This window comes from Saccopteryx bilineata, chromosome 4, assembly GCF_036850765.1.
Source record: "Saccopteryx bilineata isolate mSacBil1 chromosome 4, mSacBil1_pri_phased_curated, whole genome shotgun sequence".
Classification (NCBI taxonomy): domain Eukaryota; kingdom Metazoa; phylum Chordata; class Mammalia; order Chiroptera; family Emballonuridae; genus Saccopteryx; species Saccopteryx bilineata.
The window spans coordinates 78,099,490-78,124,146 of record NC_089493.1 but is presented as its reverse complement, the minus strand read 5'-3'; the positions used below and the strand labels follow the sequence as shown (position 1 = coordinate 78,124,146).

General features: G+C 41.0%; 1 protein-coding gene across 3 annotated transcripts in view; it reads right to left on the bottom strand.

Moving 5' to 3' along the window:
• Window positions 1-24,657, bottom strand: part of UBR1 (ubiquitin protein ligase E3 component n-recognin 1) — a 181,514-nt gene that overhangs the window by 136,017 nt on the left and 20,840 nt on the right. For all 3 annotated transcript variants that reach the window (XR_010731307.1, XM_066276885.1, XM_066276886.1), the window contains exons 2-3: window positions 18,692-18,948; window positions 16,214-16,292 (exon numbers count right to left, since the gene is read on the bottom strand). Coding sequence is in view for 2 of the 3 variants with exons in the window: in XM_066276885.1 (XP_066132982.1) it covers window positions 16,214-16,292; window positions 18,692-18,948 (336 nt within the window). In the remaining variant the exon portion in view is untranslated. The remainder of the gene's footprint in view (window positions 1-16,213; window positions 16,293-18,691; window positions 18,949-24,657) is intronic.

Genomic DNA, 24,657 nt, shown 5'->3' with positions numbered 1-24,657 from the left:
TACTATATGATTTAATTAATATGACATTTTTTGAGTGTGTGTGAGAGAGAGAGTGTGTGTCTAAAATACAGGGACAGACAGACCAGAAGGGAAAGAGAGAAGAGAAGCATCAATTCTTCATTGCGGTACTTTAGTTGTTCATTGATTGCTTTCTCTTATATGCCTTGACCAGGAGGCTACAGTAGATTGAACCCTTGTTCAAGCCAGTGACTTTGGACTCAAGGTGGTGACCTTGGAATCAAAACAGTGACCTTGGGGTTCAATTCAGCAACCATGAGGTTATGTCTATGACCCCACACTCAAGCCAGCAACCATGGTTCATGTATATGACCCAATGCTCAAGGCGGTGACCCTGCACTCAAGCCAGATGATCCTGCGCTCAAGCCAGTGACCTTCAGGTTTTGAACCTGGGTCTTCAGCACCGCAGGCTGATGCTCTATCTATTGTTCTACCGCCTGGTCAGGCTATATGACATTTTGAAAATGCAAAACTATATAGATGGAAAACAGATCAGTGACTGCCAGGAGCTGAGGTAAGGGTAAAAAAAGAACAGCAAAAGAACACAAGAAAACTTCTGGGGATAATGTAAATGTTTTTTATCTTGATTGTGGCAGTACTGGTTACTAAACTATGTAAGTTTGTGAAAACGCATAAAACTGCACAATTAACAGGGTAGGTTTTATTGTGTATAAATTATGTCAAATAAATCTGATTTAAAAACAAAAAATTTTAAAGACATACTAAGAGCAAATACTTGTACAGTATATAAGACAGTAGTAAGAAAAAGACAACAGAGCCTGACCAGGCAGTGGTGCAGTGGATAGAGCATTGGACTGAGAAGCAGAGGACCCAGGTTCAAAACTCCAAGGTTATCAACTTGAGTGAGAGCTCATCGGTTGAGTGCTGGGTTGCTGGCTTAAGTGTGGGATCATAGACATGACCCCATGGTCACTGGCTTGAGCCCAAGGTCTATGGCTTGAGCAAGGAGTCACTAGCTGTGCTCTAATTCCCTCCACCCGGTCACGGTATATATGAGAACACAATCAATGAACAACTAGGATGCCGCAATGAAGAACTGATGCTTCTCATTTCTCTCCTTATCTGTCCCTCTCTCTGTCTCTGTCAAAGAAAAAAAAAAGAAGGTTCCCTCCCAAAACACAGTCACAAGCCCATCCCTCAGCTCAACCCAGGGCTTTATAATAACAGAAATCCCGAGGACAAGATGGCCACGGAGTATGTGGACATTCCAACTCCCACCTCCTAGAACCACAGTGGATTACAACTTAATTTTGAGAACAGTCATCTTGAAAGACCAACTTTGGACTAAACTAAGAAGATTCTATAGCCAAGGACCACCAAAGATGCCACACTGAGACTGGTAGGAAAGGCGGAGACACGGAAAGGGCTGCCCCGCTCCCAAAAACAAGTGGTGGCCTGGAGGGACTCTCATGGCAGGGAGGGTTGCCCTGAGAGTTGTAGGTCCTCAGCCACAGGCCTGGAGGCCCAGCCTGAGTCTCAGAGCCTAGAAAAGGTGTACAGACTGTATTTAGCTGAGAAAAGAGCCTAGATACTGTTGGCGAGAAGGAGACAGAACTCTCAGACCCAAGTTCAGTCTAAAAGGGACCGTGCAGGAAACCTTGCTCATAGCCACCTATCTGGGGTTATGGGTGTGGGGAGTGCCAAGAGAACTAGAGTTGCTAGAGAGTGTAATCTCAGAAGCACAGGGAGAAACACTTTGAGGGACAGCCACCCTAACCCCTGGGCTGAGTCACTCCCCAAATCTAAAAGTGAACATTTTTCCTGGGAGGAGCAACAGCAGCAAAGGGAAGAAATTATCCTGCACACCAGAGGCTCTCCTGCTCCAGTCAGAGCAAAGAGGCACTTAGAAGCAGGCAGCACGTTAGGGACACAGGTAGTAAGTGCTGAGGTCTGAACAACATTGCCCCCTCATGCTGCTGAGTACTCGCTGGGGGGTGGGTGAGCCGACAACTGCGGGGCATGGCTGCAGGGCCGCAGCAGTCTGAGCCAGCGCGCAAGCCCGCCCGCCACAGACGCCAGGGTGACCACGGAGGCGGTCTGAGCAGGTGCATGCAAGCCCGCCTGCAGAGGTGGTGGCTGCAGCTGCAGCCTGAACACTCCCACACAAGCCCACCCATGCCAGCAGAGGCCAGGGCAACCACGGAGGCGATCAGAGTGGGTGCACGCAGCGGCCATGGTGGCAACAGGAGTGTGGCGCAAAAGCCAGCCCGGGGTGGCGGAACCCGCGGCAGCCATAGAGGCAGGCCTGCACTGGCAGTATCCGAGCCCAAATGCCCGAGGCAACAACAGTGGTGGCAACAGGCAGGGGGACAGACTACACATTGGAACACAGAGGCAACACCCACTGGACTCCTGTGGCCACACCCTTCTGAGTGCTGAAAAAGAAGAAAAAAACAAAATAAATAAATAAATAAAAAGTCTGGATAAAATGACACTTGAGGCTAAGGGGCAAGCCATATCCAATACTGTACCTAATCACTGAATTACAGTACTGAGCCCAACAAGTAACCACAAATAAGAGGCGGCAGAAAAGTGGATCTCAAGGAAACTTGAACTTTTAAACAAACTTCCCCAGGCCAAGAGTAAATAAAAGCTAGCCTAGGAGTGCAGTTGATATTTACAATGGCACCTGTACTCAGCAGAGGCAGCCACAGGATCTGGATTGCTTGTAGCTCCAAAAAGGTTTATAAGAGGCAGTAATGAACAGTGACCGTCACTGATCTGCACCAGGCTTTGGTCAGTGAGGTACAGGGCAGGCACATCAAGAGGCCAGATACAGAGAGCATCAGTTCAGGACCTAACAACCCTTGTTAGAGTGTAGCTTAAGGAAAGGCTCCTCACACCTGACCCAGCTAAGACACAGAAAATGCCAACACAAATAGTAAAAAGAATAGTGACAGCATATTAGTAGCCCACAGCAGATCACAAATAGCAGCTGATGTCAACACAAGAAGACCTAGAAACAACACAAGTGAAAATTGGAGGCAGACAATACCAACCCTAGACTCAGCGAGCTGCACAAACACCACAACCAAAAGAGGAGTCTATACATACCAAATGGGAAGACAGAGAAATGCAATCCAAATGAATCATGAGAAATCCCCAGAAAAGAACTGAATGAGATGAAAATAACCAAATTACCGGATGCAGAGTTTAAAATAATGATTGTCAGGATGCTCAAAGATCTTAGAGAAAAAAATGGGTGGACATAATGAGCACTAAATAAAGAGATAACATGCATCAAAAAGGACATTGAAATCATAAAAAAGAAACAGTCAGAAAACACAATATCAGAAATGAAGACTACACTAGAAGGAATTAAAAGAAGGCTGGATGAAGCAGAGGATCAAATCAGTGATTTAGAGCAGTGGTCCCCAACGTTTTTGGGCCATGGACTGGTTTATTGTCAGAAAATATTTTCACGGACCAGCCTTTAGGGTGGGGTGGATAAATGTATCATGTGACCGAGACAAGTGTCAAGAGTGAGTCTTAGAGGGATGTAACAGAGGGAATCTGGTCATTTTTTTAAAAATAAAACATCGTTCAGACTTAAATATAAATAAAACGGAAATAATGTAAGTTATTTATTCTTTCTCTGCGGACCGGTACCAAATGGCCCACAGACGGATTCCAGTCCGCAGCCCGGGGGTTAGGGACCACTGTTTTAGAAGACAAGATAAGCAAAAGCACAAAAGCAGAATAGCAAAAAGAAAAGAGGATCAAAAAGTCAGAGGAAATTCTAAGAGAGCTCTGTGACAATATGAAGAGAAACAACATCTGTATAATAGAGGTTCCTGAAGGAGAAGAGAAAGAACAAGGGATAGAGAACATGACTGAAGAAATCATAGCTGAAAACTTCCCTAAATTGATAAAGAAAAAAGTCACACAAGTTCAAGAAGCACAGAGAATCTCATTAAAGAGTAACCCAAAGAGACTTACACTGAGACACAACATAATTAAAATACCAAAGCTAAGAGAGAAAGAATACTAAAAGCGGCAAGAGAAAAGCAGTCAATCACTTACAAAGGAGCTCCCATAAGGATGACATCCGACTTTTCAACAGAAACACTTGAGGCCAGAGGGGAATGGCAAGAAATATTCAAAGTAATGCAGAACAAGAACCTACAACCAACAATTCTTTACGCAGCAAGGCTATTATTTAAAATAGAAGGACAAATAAAAAGCTTCCCAGACAAAATAAACATCAAGAAATTCATTACAACAAAACCAATGCTACAAGTGCCTGACCAGGTGGTGACACAGTGGATAAAGCGTCGGACTGGGATGCGGAAGACCCAGGTTCGAGACCCCGAGGTCGCCAGCTTGAGCGTGAGCTCATCTGGTTTGAGCAAAAATTCACCAGCTTGGACCCAAGGTTGCTGGCTCAAGCAAGGGGTTACTTGGTTTGCTGAAGGCCCATGGTCAAGGCACATATGAGAAAGCAATCAGTGAACAAATACTAAGGTGTCGCAATGCGCAACAAAAAACTAATGATTGATGCTTCTCATCTCTTTCTGTTCCTGTCTGTCTGTTCCTATCTCTCTCTCTGTCTCTGTAAAAAAAAAAACCCTAAAAACAAAAAACCAATGCTACAAGAAATGTTAAGGGGCTTGTTATAAACAGAAAAAAGGGGATAAAATCTAGAAAAGAGGAATGTAGATTTAAAGAATAAAAGGGCAATAAACAACTACATATCAATAAAAACCTTAAAGGTAAATGGATTAAATGCTCCAATCAAAAGACATAAGGTAGCTGCATGATAAGAAAACAGGCCCATACATACGCTGTCTACAAGAGACCCACATCAAAACAAAAGATACACACAGGCTGAAAGTAAAGGGATAAAAAAAAAAGGAAATGAAAATAAAGATGAGGTAGCAATACTTATATCTAACAAAATAGACTTTAAAACAAAGGGATAAAGAAAGTCACTACATAATGATAAAGGTAGCAACCCAACAGGAAGATGTAACCATTATAAATATCTATGCGCCTAGTATAGGAATACCTAAATATATAAAGGAGATTTTGATGAACATACAGGGTGAGATCAACAGCAACACTATAATAGTAGGGGATTTCAATACCCCACAAACATCAATGGATAGATCCTCAAGAAAGAAAATTAACAAAGGAACAGCAGACTTAAAAGACACACTGGATCAACTGGATTTAATATATATCTCCAGAACCTTTCACCCTAAAGCAACAAAATTTATATTCTTTTCAAGTGCTCATGGTACATTCACTAGGATAGACCACATGTTAGGACAAAAAACAAGTCTCAATAAGTTTAAGAAGACTGAAATCATATCAAGCATCTTCTCTGATCACAATGGTATGAAACTAGAAATCAACTACAATATAAAAACTGAAAAACACTCCTGACCAGGCAGTGGCGCAGTGGATAGAGTGTCAGACTGGGATGCGGAGGGACCCAGGTTCAAGACCCCGAAGTTGTCAGCTTGAGCACAGGCTCACCTGGCTTGAGCAAAAAGCTCACCAGCTTTGACCCAAGGTCGCTGGCTCCAGCAGGGGGTTGCTTGATCTGCTGAAGGCCCGAGGTCAGGGAACATATGGGAAAGCAATCAATGAACAACTAGGGTGTCGAAACGAAAGACTGATGATTGATGCTTCTCATCTCTCTCTGTTCCTGTCTATCCCTCTCTCTGACTCTCTCTCTGTCCCAGTAAAAAAAACCCAAAAACTGAAAAACACTCAAACACTTGGAAACTAAATAGCCATGTTATTAAAAAACGAATGGGTTAACATGAGATCAAGGAAGAAATAAAAAATTTCCCTGAAACAAATGAAAACGAACATGTAACAACTCAAAATTTATTGGACACAGTAAAAGCAATTCTGAGAGGGAAATTCATAGCATTACAGGCATACCTTAAGCAGCAAGAAAAAGCTCAAATAAAAAACTTAACCCTCCATCTAAAAGAACTAGAAAAAGAAGAGCAAGTAAAGCCCACAGGAAGTAGAAGGAAGCAATAAAGATCAGAGCAAAAATAAATGACATAGAGGCTAGAAAAACATACAGAGGATCAATAAAACCATGAGCTGGTTCTTTGAAAAGGTAAACAATATTGATGAACCTTTAATCAGACTCAGCAACAAAGAAAAAGAGATACCTAAAATAAATAAAATTAGAAATGATAATGGAGAAGTAACAACTGACACAGCAGAAATAAAAAGTATTGAACAACTATGGGATTTATTCTGGGGAGGCAAGGCTGGTACAATAGTCACAAATCAATCAATGTGATTCATCATATAAACAAAAGGAGAAAAATCACATGATAATATCAATAGATGCAGAAAAAGCACTTGATAAAATCCAGCACCCATTTATGATAAAAATTCTCAGCAATCATTGAGCTAAAGCCTGCCAGACTTACATGCCTCTGCTGTGAGGAAACAGGGACACTGGAAGGTAGGCTTCCCCCTCGCTCCTCTAAGGGAGGGTTCAGTCTCTTCCAGCCCTGCTCCAGCCACCTATGACCTAACCTTGCCCAGAATGCTGGAGTTTGCCCTGGCAGGTTGGCTCAGCGGTAGAGCGTCGGCCTAGTGTGCGGAGGACCCGGGTTCGATTCCTGGCCAGGGCACATAGGAGAAGCGTCCATTTGCTTCTCCACCCCTCCGCCGCGCCTTCCTCTCTGTCTCTCTCTTCCCCTCCCGCAGCCAAGGCTCCATTGGAGCAAAGATGGCCCGGGCGCTGGGGATGGCTCTGTGGCCTCTGCCCCAGGCGCTAGAGTGGCTCTGGTCGCAACATGGCGACGCCCAGGAGGGTCGCAACATGGCGACGCCCAGGATGGGCAGAGCATCGCCCCCTGGTGGGCGTGCCGGGTGGATCCCGGTCGGGCGCATGCGGGAGTCTGTCTGACTGTCTCTCCCTGTTTCCAGCTTTAGAAAAATGCAAAAAAAAAAAAAAAAATGCTGGAGTTTGCCACTGAAGGCTGAAGGTGCCCAGGGCCCTCGGCCCCATCTAGGACACTGTGGACGAGCCTAGGGTATTTCTTCCAAGAAGCAGATAAACTGATCTCATTTGCACAAGGGCCACTTAACAATGTCTTGCCTGAATAGTCAGGTTTTTTATTCTTCCCTCAAAGATCTCTGTTGTGGGTGTTGATAGTCCTATTTTCTGCTGCTTTGTTTAATATATAGTGTTTCCTTTATTCCTCCTACCTCAATGCCCCACTCATATTTCAGGCTGGGACCTACTCCTAATTTAGAGCTCTCTTCTTCCCTTTTGCCAATTTCTATTATGAATCTACCTTTGCCACCCAGCTTAGTGTACCCCAAGGTTCTCTTTACCACGCCACAGTCGCAGAGCTCCAGGGAAAAGCAACCTGGTCTCATGTCTCCAGGCAGAGGAGAACAGAAGCTCCATCTCCACACATGCTGCAGATGGCTTTTCCAGTCTACTGGAATCATTACCAGCTAGAAGCAGCGGTCATTGGGACTTGGACGTGAGCTGCAAAGTATAGAATTGTGACAACAATTCCAGTGCCATGCGGACTGTTCCTGGATATGGACTTTTCCTGGACCCCTGCTCCTTGTGACAGCTCCTAACAGACTGAAATGGGGTTGGGTTGCATTTTTTAGGGATTTGGCATGATGATGGTGCCAACTTGGACTTGGTGAACATGTTAAGGACACTACTCTTTTATGGATTCTTGCTGTAGTGGCCAAGAGTTTGCTTAAAGACTTTAATCACTGTAAAAAAAAAATAGAAGACTGGATAAAGAATATGTGGCACATATACACCATGGTATACTATTCAGCCATAAGAAATGATGAAATCGGATCATTTACAACAAAATGGTGGGATCTTGATAACATTATACGGAGTGAAATAAGTAAATCAGAAAAAAACAAGAACTGCAGGATTCCATACATTAGTGGGACATAAAAACAAGACTAAGAGACATGGACAAGAGTGTGGTGGTTATGGGGGGCGGGGGGAGGGAAGGAGGGAGAGGGAAAGGTGGAGGGGAGGAGCACAAAGAAAATTAGATAGAAGGTGACAGAGGACAATCTGACTTTGGGTGATGAGTATACAACATAATTGAATGACAAGATAACCTGGACATGTTTTCTTTGAATATATGTAACCCTGATTTATTAATGTCATCCCATTAAAATTAATAAAAATTTATTTATTAAAAAAAAAAAGAATGTGATGGTAACAGGAGTTGGGGTGGGGGTGGGGAGGGGGCGAGGAAGGAGAGAGAGTGAGTGGGGGGAGGGGAGGGGCACAAAGAAAACCAGATAGAAGGTGACAGAAGACAATTTGACTTTGGGTGAGTCATAATCAAATGTAAAAATAATCTGGAGATGTTTTCTCGGAACATATGTACCCTGATTTATCAATGTCACTGCATTAAAATTAATAAAAATAAGATTAAAAAAAACTCTCAGCAAAGTGGGAATACAGGGAACATACTAAAACATGATAAAGGCCATCTATGACAAACCCAAAGCCAACATCATACTCAATGGGCAAAAATTAAAAGCAATCCATTTAAGATCAGGAACAAGGCAGGGGTGCCCCTTTTCACCACTCTATTCAACATGGTTCTGGAAGTCCTAGCCACAGCAATCAGTCAAGAAGAAGAAAGGCATCGAAATTGGAAAGAAGAAGTAAAACTAGCATTGTTTGCTGATGATATGATATTGTTGTACATAGAAAATCCTAAAGTCTCGCCTGACCAGGCGGTGGCGCAGTGGAGAGAGCGTAAGACTGGGATATGGAGGACCCAGGTTCAAGACCCCGAGGTCCCCAGCTTGAGCGCGGGCTCATCTGGTTTGAGTAAGCTCACCAGCTTGAGCCCAAGGTCGCTGGCTCAAGCAAGGAGTCACTCGGTCTGCTGTAGCCCCACGGTCAAGGCACATATAAGAAATCAATCAATGAACAACTAAGGAGCCGCAACAAAGAATTGATGTTTCTTATCTCTCTCCCTTCTTGTCTGTCTGTCCCTCTCTCTGACTCTCTCTGTCTCTGCCACAAAAAAAAAAAAAAAAAAAAAAAAAAAAAAAAAAGAAAGGAAAATCTTAAAGTCTCAGTCAAAAACTACCGGATCTGATAAATGAATTCAGCAAGGTGGCAGGATATAAAATTAATACTCAGAAATCAGACGCATTTTTATACACCAACAATGAACTGTCAGAAAGAGAAATTAAGAAAACAATCCCCTTTACTATTGCAACAAAAAAAATACAGTACCACGGAGTAAATTTAACCAAGGAGATTAAAGACTTGTACTTGGAAAATTATAAAACATTGATAAAAGAAATCAAGGAAGATACAAACAAGTGGAAGCATATACCCTGTTCATGGGTAGGAAGAATAAATATCATTAAAATGTCTATATTACCCAAAGCAATCTATAAATTCAATGCAATTCTATTAAAATACCAATGATATACTTCAAAGATATAGAACAAATATTCCAAAAATTTATATGGAACCAAAAAAGAACATGAATAGCCTCAACAATCTTGAAAAAGAAGAATAAAGCAGGAGTTATCATACTTCCTGATATCAAGTTATACTACAAGGCCATTGTACTCAAAACAGCCTGGTACTGGCATAAGAACAGACGTATAGATCAATGGAACAGAACAGGGAACCCAGAAATAAATCCACACCTTTATGAACAATTGATATTTGACAAAGGAGGTAAAAGCATACAATGGAGTAAAGACAGTCTCTTTAACAAGGGGTGTTGGGGAAACTGGACAGCTACCTGCAAAAAAATGAAACTAGACCATCAACTTACACCATTCACAAAAATAAACTCAAAATGGATAAAAGACTTAAATTTAAGTCGTGAAACCATAAGCATCTTAGAAGAAAACATAGCCAGTAAGCTCTCCGATATCTCTCGCAGCAATATCTCCAAGGGCAAGTGAAATAAAGGACAGGATGAACAAATGGGACTATATCAAACTAAAAAGCTTTTGCACAGCTAAAGACAATAAGAACAAAATAAAAAGACAAACCACACAATGGGAGAACATATTCGACAATACGTCTGATAAGGGGTTAATAACCAAAATTTATAAAGATCTTGTAAAACTCAACACCAGGAAGATAAACAATCCAATCAGAAAATGGGCAAAAGAAATGAATAAACACTTTTCCAAAAAAGGACATAAAGATGACCAATAGGCAGATGAAAAAATGTTCAACATCACTAATCATTAGAGAAATGCAAATTAAAACCACAATGAGGTATCACCTCACACCAGTCAGAATGGCACTCATTAACAAAACATCACATAATAATTGCTGGCAAGGATGTGGAGAAAAGAGAACCCTCCTGCACTGCTGGTGGTGCATCCACTGTGAAAAACAGAATGGAGATTCCTCAAAAAATTAAAACTGGAACTGCCTTTTGACCTAGCCATCCCACTTTTAGGAATATATCCTAAGAACACCAAATCATTGATTCAAAAGAAGAAATGCACCCCCATGTTTATGGTAGCATTGTTTACAATAGCCAAGATCTGGAAACAGCCCAAGTGTCCATCAGTGGACGAGTGGATTAAAAAGCAGTGGTACATATATATATAAAATGGAATATTATTGGGACCATGAAAAAGAAGAAAATCTTAACTTTTGCGACAACGTGGATGGACCTGGAAACTATGATATTATGTTAAGTGAAATAAGCCAGGCAGAGAAAGAAAAATATCATATGACCTCACTCATCTGAGGAATCCAATGAACAATGGGAACTGAGGAACAGAATAGAGGCAGAGGAGAGATCAAAGGGACCGGAGGGAAAGGAGATGATAGGATGGGATCAGAGACAGGAAAGAGATTGGTGAAATTATACATAACACAGCATTATAGAGAGCAGAAAAGCAAATCCTGGAGTGAAGGGGGGAGGGAATTGGGAGGAAGGGGGTAAGGGGGATGTTGAGGGGAGCATGGAGTTAGGGGGGGATGTATTCGGTGGGACACTTGAATATATGTAAACACAAAAATTAAAATCAATAAAAATTAAAAAAAAGGAAAACAATAAAAAATAAAGGAAATAAATAGGCAATACACAGTAGAAATTAAACATACAATTAAAATATGAAAAAACGTTATTACTACTAGTAACAACAGAAATGCAAATTAAAATAATGAGATTATTTCGGTAATTTAATATCTATTTCACTAACACGATTGGCAAAAAGAACTGACTAAACAAAGTTTGGGGACAAGCATAGAGAAAGAACATTCTCATCCTTTTTTTTTTTTTTTTTTTTTTAAGTGAGAGACAGAAAGGAAGAGAGATGTGAAGCATCAATTCATAGCTGCAGCACCTTAGCTGTTCACTGAGTGCTTTTTCATATGTGCCTTGACTGGGGACCCCTAGCCCAGCCAGTGAGCCCTTGCTAAAGCCAGTGACCTTGGGCTTCAAGCCAGCAACCATGGGGTCATGTTTATAATACCATGCTCAAGCCAGCGACCCCGCACTCAACCTGGTGAGCCCACATTCAAGCCAGATGAGCTTGAACTCAAGCCAGTGACCTCGAGGTTCAAACCTGGGTCCTCAGCATCCCAGGCCAATGCTCTATTCACTGCGCCACCACCTGGTCAGGCCATTGTCATATCCTCTTAATGGGAATGTAAGGTATCTCAACAATTCAAGAACACTGACAAAAATAAATCAAAATTTTAAATGTGCATACTGTTCAATTCAGAAAATCTACTTTTAAGAATATAGCCTTGCCCTGGCCGGTTGGCTCAGCGGTAGAGCGTCGGCCTAGCGTGCGGAGGACCCGGGTTCGATTCCCGGCCAGGGCACACAGGAGAAGCGCCCATTTGCTTCTCCACCCCTCCGCCGCGCTTTCCTCTCTGTCTCTCTCTTCCCCTCCCGCAGCCAAGGCTCCATTGGAGCAAAGATGGCCCGGGCGCTGGGGATGGCTCTGTGGCCTCTGCCTCAGGCGCTAGAGTGGCTCTGGTCGCAACATGGCGACGCCCAGGATGGGCAGAGCATCGCCCCTGGTGGGCGTGCCGGGTGGATCCCGGTCCAGCACATGCGGGAGTCTGTCTGACTGTCTCTCCCTGTTTCCAGCTTCAGAAAAAAGAAAAAAAAAAAAAAAAAAAAAAAAAAAAAAAAGAATATAGCCTTACAGCCTGACCTGTGGTGGCGCAGTGGATAAAGTGCCAACCTGGAACAGTGGGCTTATCTGGTCAAGACATATATGGGAGTTGATGCTTCCAGCTCCTACCCCCCTTCTATCTCTGTCTCTTTCTCCCCTCTCTAAAATGAATAAAATCTTTAAAAAAAAAAGAATATAGCCTTACACATTAAATAGATACATTGAATTATATGAAAACAAAGATGTGTATATTCCAATATATGTTGATTAGTAAAATACTAGAAACAATAGTTATCTAGAAAAAGGGGATAGTTTAAATGTATGCTGATATAGTCCCACAAAAGAATACATTCAGCAATTATATAAGGCAAGAGAGTTATTATATGTATCAACAGAGATATATTGAGATTAAGTTTTTAAAAAAGCTACAAAAAAGAATATACAGTAGGATCCCATTGACTGACTGATTGATTTTATTGCTTTTTAGTGAAAGAGGAGAGGGAGAAAGAGAGAAAGAGATGGGAGGAAGAACGGGAAGCATCAACTCATAGTAGTTGCTTCTCATAGGTGCCTTGACTGGACAACCCCAGGGTTTTGAACTGGTGACCACAGCATTCCAGGCTGATGCCTTACCCACTTTGCCACCGCACGTCAGGCAATAGGATCTCATTTATACAAACACTCCTCCTAAACCTATAAATATATGTATGTTTATAAATACATAAGGAAAGATCTGTAAGGATGTACATTAAAGTGTGTTTTGTTTAACAAAGTAAGTACAATGAGGCAGAAAGGCAAGTATAATTCTTATTTATATTCTTCTGTACTATTTGAATTTTTAAAAGGTAAGTTTTATTGTATTGATTAGGTAAATAAACACTTTTTAATGCTGTTGTGTTTCAAAAACAATACATGCATATAAATTCTCATCATGTAAGATTACAGCAAGCTGATGTTAAAATAGACTGTGACGGTAATTTTTATAATCACATCTTAGATATCAGCTCTGCCTATGATTTAGTGCTTTTGATCCTAAGAGTTCATTTAAACAAATGTCTGTTGAAAGCCTCTATGTCCCAGATACAATGACAGCCATAGGAAGTAAAAAGTGTATAAGCCCTGGACCTTGTCCTAGAAAGCTAACAATAAGGTAGGGATGAAAGATACAAATATAAATACAGGATTGCCATTTAATAAATAAAGATAGAGACATACACAGGAATGCAAAAGAAAAAAAGAACATTGTTAGTGAACTTTGTTTTCTTCTTCAGGTTTATTCTAAATGACTCTAGAATGTGTTCCAAAAAAGAGTACCAAGGTTACAAGCCAGCTTGATTTTCCATTTCGCTTCCAAGATACAGGAAGACTAGTTAGGTGAACTCAGATACTATATTGGTTCTACTTGATCAAAGTTATATTATTCTGATCTTGGTTGGTTTCTTAGAATTTAAAGTCTTCAAATCAAAGATGTTAGTACCGTCAGCAAGGATGACTGTAAAATAAATTTCAGTCCTGGCCGGTTGGCTCAGTGGTAGAGCATCAGCATGGCATGTGGAAGTCCTGGGCTCAATCCCCAGCCAGGGCACACAGGAGAAGAGCCCATCTGCTTCTCCACCCTTCTCCTCTATCTCTCTCATCCCCTACCCCAGCCAAGGTTCTACTGGAGCAAAGTTGGCCCAGGCACTGAAGAAGGCTCTATGGCCTCCGACTCAGGCACTAACTAGAATGGCTCAGGCCGCAAAGAAGCAACACCCCAGATGGGCAGAGCATTGCCCCCTGGTGGGCATGCCGGGTGGATCCCGGTCGGGCGCATTTGGGAGTCTGTCTGACTGCCTCCCCACTTCTAACTTTGAAAAATACAAAAAAAGAAAATAAATAAATCAATAAATTCCAAAGACCCTGTTCCTATTATCCAGGTTAAGTAGCAATGCAACGGTATTCCAGGTTCACCGTTCCAAAATAAGGAAAAAGGGAAAGAGAAACAACATTAACAACAATAAAAAATTTTCATTTCAATAGTGACGGTAAAATTATTTTAAAAGTTGGGTTCTGCCTGACCAGGCAGTGGCGCAATGGATAGTGTCAAACTGGGACGCAGAGGACCCAGGTTCGAAACCCTGAGGTTGCCAGCTTGAGCGCAGGCTCATTTGGTTTGAGCAAGGCTCACCAGCTTGAGCCCAAGATCGCTGGCTTGAACAAGGGGTCACTCAGTCTGCTGTAGCCCCCTAGTCAAGGCACGTATGAGAAACCAATCAATGAACAACTAAGGAGCTGCAAAGAAAAATTGATGCTTCTCATCTCTCTCCTATCCTGCCTGTGTGTACCTATCTGTCCCTCTCTCTGTCTCTGTCACAAAAAAGAAAAAAGAAAAAAAAGATCATGCTTTGGTGTGGTACATTTGTTACAATTGAGGAATGATTAAGTATGTAAATTCCATCCATGATTAGCTTTGTAATCTTAGGAACACATTTTAACCACACTATAGCATAGGTTTCTCAATCTGTTTTCCCTTGTGTACAATCATAATACCTACAACGTACGCCTGTAGCCTATCACTTCCTGAGCTAGAAACAATAATACTGAGGTTCCCTTTGAAAAATAAATAGCACTTTCAACTCTATGGAAGACATAGTCTACATAAGGTATTGTTTACATTTACATAAAACTTTAGGCATATTATATGTACAAAAAGAAACATCAGTTATTATGCCTGTCTAAGCCCAGAGAACAGACTCAATACTATTATTTGAGAAATACATTTCAGCTCAAAATCACAAGGTTGTCTAAAAATGTAACAGGAAAGAAAAAAGCCCTCAACCTTACTGGTAATTAAGAATATTAAATTAAGATCACAATGTGATACTATTATAATACCACCAGATTGGCAAAAATTAAAAAGACATCAAATCTTGCAAAAAATTGTGGAGCAATAGAAACTCTTACTGCCGGATAGTCTATAAATTTGTTTAACCATTTTGGAAAACAGTCTAACATTATCTACTATGATTGAAGATCCGTATACTCTAGAATTCAGCAATTTTACTCCAGATATATAGCCCAGAAAAACTCCTGTTCATAGGTACCAAAATACACAAATAAGAATGTTAATAGAAGAATTGTCATAACAGTCCCAAATTAGAAGCAAACTACATTATCCTTATACAGCACAATAAAGACAAAATGGATTATTGATTATTATAAAGCCACTGATGAACTACAGCTATATACATAATGCTGAGTGAAAGACGTTACTCAACAAGAAAAAGATGCAGTATGACTCCACGTATATAAAGTTCACAAACAGATAAAACTACTCAATATGATTTGAGTGATAAGCTAAAAGGGAAAAGGAGACCAGTATCACAAAACACAGGAGAGGTGAGAAGGGTGAGAGAGATTGTGATCCAAGAAGGACAAATGGGAGGCTTCTAAGAGCAGGCACTGTCATACTTCTTGACCTAAGTAGTGGTTACATTGGTGTTTGCTTTATAATTATTCTTTAAGCTGTTTATATGCACTATACAATCTTGTGTATAAATTTGATATACTCAAAAAAAAATTGGGGCTACCTCTTAAGGTAGATGTCCCATCACATGACAAATTTAATCAGAGCTAAAGGTTTACTTAGCACACGGGTCGGGAACCTATGGCTCGCGAGCCAGATGTGGCTCTTTTGATGGCTGCACCTGGCTCGCAGACAAATCTTTAATAAAAAAATAATAACGTTAAGAATATAAAACATTCTCATGTATTACAATCCATTCATTTCCTACCGCTCGTGACTCATGTTCATGGTTGCAGGTGGCTGGAGCCAATCACAGCTGTCCTCCAGGACACCACCAAATTTTTATTGGATAATGCATAACGTACACGGGTCGTTGTATGGCTCTCACAGAATTACATTTTAAAATATGTGGCGTTCATGGCTCTCTCAGTCAAAAAGGTTCCCGACCCCTGACTTAGCAGAACTGTAAGATCAGGAATTCAAGTACTGGTCAGAAATGTGAAGTAGATGGCCGACAGATCCTACTAATCTAGGTATTTTATGGTTCTACTTTCATACCTTGTAACGATGATTTTTATGAACACTATTCTGGAAGCAGTCCATACAGAGTACACATGTTGGATCAATTGCACAATCTCTGAAAAAGATTAAATCAGATTTTGAAATTTAGATTACACCTATTTTTGCTTAAGGTATAACTATAATGTAATGTGAATGAGTTCCCTGTATGGTACACAAACTGAATACGAAAATGCTTCAAAAACTGAATTCCAAATAATTTTGTTCTTATTTTAGCCATATTTGAATAAGTTTGGATATCTGGTTTTCATCCTCATTACTTTGAGCTTGTACATGGTTTCAAATTGTTAAGATACAATTAAAAATTATTTTTGTGAAAAATGATCTTTTTAAATTACTTGCAATCATCTTATCTTTTTACATTTATAAATATACTTTACAAACACTGATTGTTCACTGGTAAATGAAGCTTGGATAAAGATAAAATTCATTAGAATATAAGCATCATAAGGGTGGGGATTTCTATTTATTTTATATATTGATATGTCCCAAGCACCTAGAACAGTGCTTGGTACATGACAGGTAGTCAACTTGAATGAATGAAATTCATTCTCTCTTAATCGCTTCCCTAACAACTTTTAAAATGTAGAATTTTACTTAACATTTTTCAGGATAACATTAAGAATAATATACAGTAAGTCCTCAATGTTATCTATAGCTTCTTCAACTTTAAGTGAAACAACATATAACAAAACAATTTTACAATAGGTTAATTGATATAAACAAGAATTAAGTTCCTATGACATCTTATCAATGTTCTAATGAATAATGTTGAGCAGAACTTCATTTAAGGATCTGCTGTAAATTAGAACAAAATGCAAAATTAATTTTAAAACGTTTTATTTAGAAGAACTGAAGAGATGGAATTGGAAAGTTTTAAAAATGAATCTTAACAAATAAGAAATTAAAATTGTCTAATAATATTCTCTAAAATATACATAATCTACTGACTTATTTAAAACAGGATCTCTAAAGCTCAGCAGTACTGACATTTTGAATGAGGTAGTTATTTGTTAGGCACAAAGGATTGTGCATTGTAGGGTGTTTAAGCAGCATCCCTGGCATCTACCCATTAATACCATTCCCCCAGTTTGACAATTAAAAATGTCTCCATTATACTTGAGAAATGAGGTCTACAAATGTATATATACTATGCCTTAGTTGAAACTGATTAGGCTTCAGCTAACAATATGTAAGAAGATAAATGAAGCTTGCTGTGCTATGCAGCAAAATTGTACACAAAATATGTAAGCTGAGTTTTTCCTGAGAAAAGAACTCAATAAAAAGATAGTATGTTCTAAACAACTATGAACTACACATAAACCAGTCAAACTTAGAATTATAGTGAAGCAAAAAAATAAATAAAAATTTATGTATTTATAGTCTCAGTGTCACACTCCTAACCTAAACTACCTTTGATAAAGAAAAAACTAGCCCTGGCCTGTTGGTTCGGCGGTAGAGCACTGGCCCGGTGTGTGGAAGTCCCGGGTTCGATTCCCGACCAAGGCACACAGAGAAGCACCCATCTGTTTCTTCCCCATTCCCCCTTTCCTTCCTCTCTATCTCTCTCTTCACCTCCTGCAGCCAAGGCTCCACTGGAGCAAAGTTGGCCTGGGTGCCAAGGATGGCTCTATGGCCTCTGCTTCAGGTGCTAGAATGGCTCTGATTGCAGTGGAGCAACGCCCAGATGGGCAGAGCATCACCCCCTGGTGGGCTTGCTGGGTGCATCTGGTTGGGTGCATGCGGGAGGGAGTCTGTCAGACTGCCTCCCCACTCTAACTTTGAAAAAATACCAAAGAAAGAAAGAACTAAAAGGGCTGCTAAGATCTAATGCTTGAAAATTTCAGGCAGGAGTAGGAAGTAAAACCATTCTCTGTGCTACTATGATGTTTAAGCAACTGCTCTCACAAAGGGCAAAAAGCCTAAAGCCAGTTCCAGTTTCCACATCATTGGCCTCTCTACCCAACAAAACTCTACCTGCCCCTATAGATCCGCAATCCTTTGACATCAAATCTCACTTGGTAGCAAAAAAAATGACTTAAATGACATGAGACTACAGACTTTATTTATATCACCTGCTGTGAATATTGATAGATATTTCTTACAGAAATGCTGTGTCCAATTGTAAGATCCTGCCTTGACTCTGCTTGGGAAGTATTCACTGAAACAGACCTGGCTTCAAGGGTTTCAAATAAGAGTATGCGGACTACATACTAAGACAAAAGTCTATCCCTTACACACACTTTTGGAGAACATGAAAAAATAATGAGAACTGTTTAATTGTAAGTCATATTCAAAAACAAGTTATACTAGCAGAAACGGACTTGTAAGGGCATAATAAAAGGAAGTTAGTTAAGTACAATTAAATATGCAATAAACCAAGAAAGGTACATCATGAAATAGGTGCAAAATACAAGATTGTAATTATAACCAATCCTATAAACTTCTAAATCTTACCTACAAGAATATGTTGTTGCTCCACTTTTGAAAACCTTCCCACAGAGTTGAAATGCTCCACTATGTTTCAATTTCTCTAAACAAATAACTGGATCTTCTCCAAATAAATACCATTCCAGTGGAGCAAATATTGATGTTTGTATACTCTCCTCCTGCTTTTCCAAGTCTGGGTCCATTTCAGCAAAATAAATTTCAGGCACTAATTGTGCCAAATGGTGCAAGAAAGTAGTATGAAAATCAACTTGCTGATCCCACCACTGAAAGAAAAGAAAATGAGTAGATTTTGTTATAAGCACCTTCATAAATACCAAAGAGCACCAGTAATATAACAGTTCTGTAATTTCAGGTACAGCGATTTACAATATATTCTTAATTTATCCTTTGACAGTACAAAAAGAAAGTGGGTAATTTTTTAAAAAGCCTTGGAAATAAGTGATTACCCACATTTACACAGATGTCTAGAAAAAAGAAGAGCAGCTGTAATGGGTGAGAATTACCCTTTTTTTTTGTAATGGCCAACTTTTGGTGTACAAAGGTAGCTCTACTATCAGTTAGACTGAGGCTGCACAAACAAAGCATTCCCCATACTCTGTGTGTATTAAGGAACCATGCATTTAATGAGATAAAAAAATATGAGTACCAAAGAGTTTTTAGAACACAAAAAGCACTAACCATAAAAGAAAATGTTACAGATGGCTTATGTGCCATGCTTATTTGCACATAAAAACATGCCCAACATCATTAGTCATGAAGAAAATGCAAATTAAAGTGACAATGAGATTACCCTCACACAACCTATGAGAATGCAGGTAAAAAAATAAAATGGGCCCTGGCTGGCTGGCTCAGTGGTAGAGCATCGGCCTGGCATTTGGAAGGTCTGAGTTCGATTCCCGGCCAGGGCACACAGTAGAAGCGCCCATCTGCTTCTCCACCCTTCCCCCTCTCCTTCCTCTCTGTCTCTCTCTTCCCTTCCCGCAGCCAAGGCTCCACTGGAGCAAAGTTGGCCTGGGTGCTGAGGATGGCTCCACAGCCTCCGCCTCAGGTGCTAGAATGGCTCTGGTTGTAACAGAGCATCGCCCCAGATAGGCAGAGCATCGCCTTTTCGTGGGCTTGCCGGGTGGATCCTGGTAGGGCACATGTGGCAGGCAGTCCATCTCTCTGCCTCCCTGCTTCTCACTTCAGAAAAATACAAAAACAAAATAATAAAATAAAATAAAATGAAAAACTGGCAATATCAAGCATCAACAAAAATGCAGAAAACTAGAACAGAAAAGTGCTGTAGAAATCAAAATGGCACAGCTACTTTATTATTTATTTATTATTTTTAGTGACAGAGGAAGAGAGGGACAGAGAGAGAGGGACAGATAGAGACAGACAGACAGGAAGGGAGAGGAATGAGAAGCATCAATTCTTTGTTGTGGCACCTTAGTTGTTCACTGATTACTTTCCCATATGTGACTTGACAGGGTCAGGGGTCCTCTCCCAACAATCCAGTGACCCCTTGCTCAAGCCAGCAACCTTTGGGCTCAAGCCAGTGACCCTGTGCCCAAGCTGGTGAGCCCATACTCAATCCAATGACCTCGGGATTTCAAACTTGGGTCCTCTGCATCCCAGGCCGACACTCTATCCACTGCACCACCACCTGGTCAGGTAGTGCAGCTACTTTATAAGAGTTCAGTAGTTTCTTATAAATGTAAATCTGCACTTACAATATGATCTAGAAATCAAATTCCTGGGTAATCTACCAAAAGCTAAACTGGAAATGGTGAATTATAAATTATAATATATCCAAAACATAGAATACTACTCAGCATTAAAAAGAATAAATTATCAATACATACAACATGAAAAATGCATCAAAAGAGTTCAAACTCGCCTGACCAGGCAGTGGCGCAGTGGATACAGTGTTGGACTAAGATGTGGAAGGACCCAGGTTTGAGACCCTGAGGTCACCAGCTTGAGTGCAGGCTCATCTGGGTTGAGCAAAAAGCTCACCAGCTTAGACCCAAGGTCACTGGCTTGAGCAAGGGGTTACTAAGTCTGCTGAAGGCCGTGGTCAAGGCACATATGAGAGAGAAATCAATGAACAACTAAGGTGTCACAACGAAAAACTGATGATTGCCTGACCAGGCGGTGGCGCAGTGGAGAGAGCATCAGACTGGGGCACAGACGACCCAGGTTCGAAACCCCAAGGTTGCCAGCTTGAGCATGGGTTCATCTGATTTGAGCAATGCTCACCAGCTTGAGCCCAAGGTCACTGGCTTGAGCAAGGGGTTACTCGGTCTGCTGTAGCCCCACGTTCAAGGCACATATGAGAAAGCAATCAATGAACAACTAAGTGTCGCAACGAAAAATTGATGCTTCTCATCTCTCTCCATTCCGGTCTGTCTGTTCCTGTCTGTTCCTCTCTCTGACTCTCTCTCTGTCCCTGTGAAGAAAAGAAAAAAAAAAAGAGGACAAACTCAAAAGACTATGTACTGTCTCTTAGTAACTGGGATATAGTTCATGTTGAAAACATGCAAATTTAGAAAAGCTCATCTTCTTTTATATATATACACATATAGTTTTTTAATATTTATTGACTTTGGAGAGAGAGAGACAGGAACATCAATCTGTTCCTGTATGTGTCTTAATAGGGGATCAAACTGACAACCTCTACACTTCAGAATTATGCTCCAACCGAGCTATCCAGCCAGGGCAAAAAGCTCATCTTCTATGCCAAATACTTGATTCCATAAATTAGTGGGTTTAACTGACCCTATTTGCAGATTTCAGTAACATTACCATTCCACCCTTATCTTCGATCAAACAAGACAGCTTTCCAAGCATCAAGAAATAACTCATTAGGTCCTGGTCAATTGGCTCAGTGATAGAGCGTCAGCCCAGTGTGTGGATGTCTCAGGTTCGATTCCCGGCCAGGACACACAGAAGCAGCACCCATCTGCTTCCCCCTCTCCTTTCTCTCTATCTCTCTTTTCCCCAACTGCAACCAAGGCTCCACTGGAGCAAAGTTGGCCAGGGTGCGGAGGATGGCTCTGTGGCCTCTGACTCAGGTGCTAGAATGGTTCCGGTTGCTACAGAGCAACACCCCAGATAGGTAGAGCATCACCCCCTAGTGGGTATGCCTGGTGGACCCCAGTCATGTGCATGTGGGAGTCTGTTTCTCTGCCTCCCCACTTCTCACTTCAGAAAAATACAAAAAAAAAAAAAAAAAAAAAGAAATAACTCATTATAAAAGACATTCAGTGATTACTCACTGGCAATTTGGGCTTATATGTCAGTTCTGATTATCCCAAGCCATACAACCAGTCCAACATTTTTAATGCCACTGAGTGACAGCACGCTTAAATAAACTGAATTATGGAAACAGAAGAGAATTGAGGGTATATACATTTCTATTATCAACCCAACATTGGCAATTTAGTTGCAATTAACATCCTTCCAATTAAAATAATATTGTTCATTTTAAACAGTTTGGTTTTCTAGTTCTATTAGTATTTCATGTTATTTTACAGTTACATAAACAGAATAGTCATGGGGATATAAATTAAAGCATAGGAAATATAGTCAATAATATTCCAATAACTGGCCCTGGCTGGGTGGCTCCATGAATAGAACAATATCTTGCACACCGAGGTTGCAGGTTTGATCCCCAGTCACGGCACTTAAGAAGAAACCAATGAGTGTACAACTAAATGGAGCAACTAAGTGGAGCAATGAGTTGATATGTCTCTTTCTTGCTCTTTCTCTCACTCACCTTGACCCTTCTTCCTCTCCTCTTTTTCCCTTTCCCCTTTCAAATCAATGGGGGGGGGGGGAATTCTATCTGACCAAGCGATGGTGCAATGGATATAGTGTTGACCTGGGATGCTGAGGACCCAGGTTCAAAACCCTGAGTCATCAGCTTGAGCGTGGGCTCATAAACATGACCCCATGATTGCTGGCTTGAACCCAAGGTCACTGGCTTGAGCAGGGGTCCCTGACTCCGCTGGAGCCCCCTGGTCAAGGCACGTATAAAAAGCAATCAATGAACAACTAAAGTGCAGGAACTATGAGTTGATACTTCTCATCTCTCTCCCTTCCTGTCTCTCTGTTCCCTACTCTTGCGCTAAGTAAGAAGAAAAAAAAAACAACTTTCAATAATTATGTACAGTGCCAGATGAGTCCAATACTTATCAGGATGATAGCTTCATAAGTTATATAATGTCTAATCACTGAATTGTATACCTGAAATTAATATAATATTGTATGTCAACTATAACTGAAAAATAAAAAATGATTTAAAAACACTATAAGGCAGGGGTAGTCAACCTTTTTATACCCACCAACCACTTTTGTATCTCTGTTAGTAGTAAAATTTTCTAACCGCCCACCGGTTCCAAAGTAATGGTAATTTATAAAGTAGGGAAGTAACTTTACTTTATAAAATTTATAAAGCAGAATTACAGCAAGTTAAAGCATATAATAATAATTACTTACCAAGTACTTTATGTCGGGTTTTCGCTGTTTGGCAGAATAAATCTTTATAAAACAACTTACTATAGTTAAATCTATCTCTTTTTTTAATATTTTTCTGAAGCTGGAAATGGGAATGCAGTCACAGACTCTCGCATGTTCCCAACCGGGATCCACCTGGCATGCCCACCAGGGGGCGATGCTCTGCCTATCTGGGGCGTCGCTCTGCCACATCAGAGCCATTCTAACACCTGAGGCAGAGGCCACAGAGCCATCCTCAGCGCCTGGGCCAACTTTCTCCAATGGACCCTTGGCTGCGGGAGGGGAAGAGAGAGACAGAGAGGAAGGAAAAGGGGAGGGGTGGAGAAGCAGATGGGCGCTTCTCCTGTGTGCCCTGGCCAGGAATCGAACCCGGGACTCCTGCACGCCAGGCTGACGCTCAACCACTGAGCCAACCGGCCAGGACTAAATCTATCTTTTTATTTATACTTTGGTTGCTCTGCTACTGCCCACCATAAAAGCTGGAACGCCCAGCTAGTGGACGGTAGGGACCAGGTTGACTACCACTGCTATAAGGCATTTATACATAGTTTTATATTTTTACACATTTATATTCTAAATTATTTTAAAGTTTTTCAAAAGGTTGTGCACTATGATTCCATTTGTATGATACTCTGGAAAAGGCCAAACTTATTATACAGTTGGAGGACAACATAGTGGTTGCCAGAGGTTGACTACATTAAGGCAGTGAGGGAATTTTGAGAGCAATGAAACTACTATGTATCTGTATTATGATGATGTTTATAGGACTGTTGGCAACTGTAAAAACTCAAAAAACTGTACAATAAAAATGTAATTTAAAAAAAATGTAATTTACTTTAGACTGACCAGGCAGTCGCTCAGTGGATAGTCATCCTGGGATGCAAAGGACCCAGGTTCAAAACCCCGCAGTCACCAGCTTGAGTGTGAACTCATCCAGCTTGAGTGTGAGCTCACCAGCTTGAGCATGGGGTCACTGGCTTGAGCGTGGGAACATAGACATGACCCCATGGTCACTGGTTTGAGTCGAAAGTCACTGGCTTGCGCAGGGAGTCACTTGCTCTGCTGTAACCCCCGGTCAAGGCACATATGAGAAAGCAATCAATGAACAACTAAGACGCTGCAACGAAGAATTGATGCTTCTCATCTCTCTCCCTTCCTATCTGTCCCTCTCTCTCTCTTGCTAAAAAAATTTTTAAAATGATGTAATTTACTTTAAAATTTTTTAAGTAAATAAAAAAAGACATAGTTTAAAAGATAAAACGAACTGGCGCAGTGGACAGTGTCAGCCTGATATGCGGATATCCCAGGTTCAATCCCTGGTCAGGCCATACATGAGATGCAACCATCTGCTTCTCTTTCTCTCCTTCTTCCCCTTCTCTCTCTCCTCCCCTCTCGCAGCAGTGGCTTGGCTCGTTCCAGCATCAGCCTCAGGTGCTAAGGATAGCTTGGCTGATTCAAGCATCAGCTCC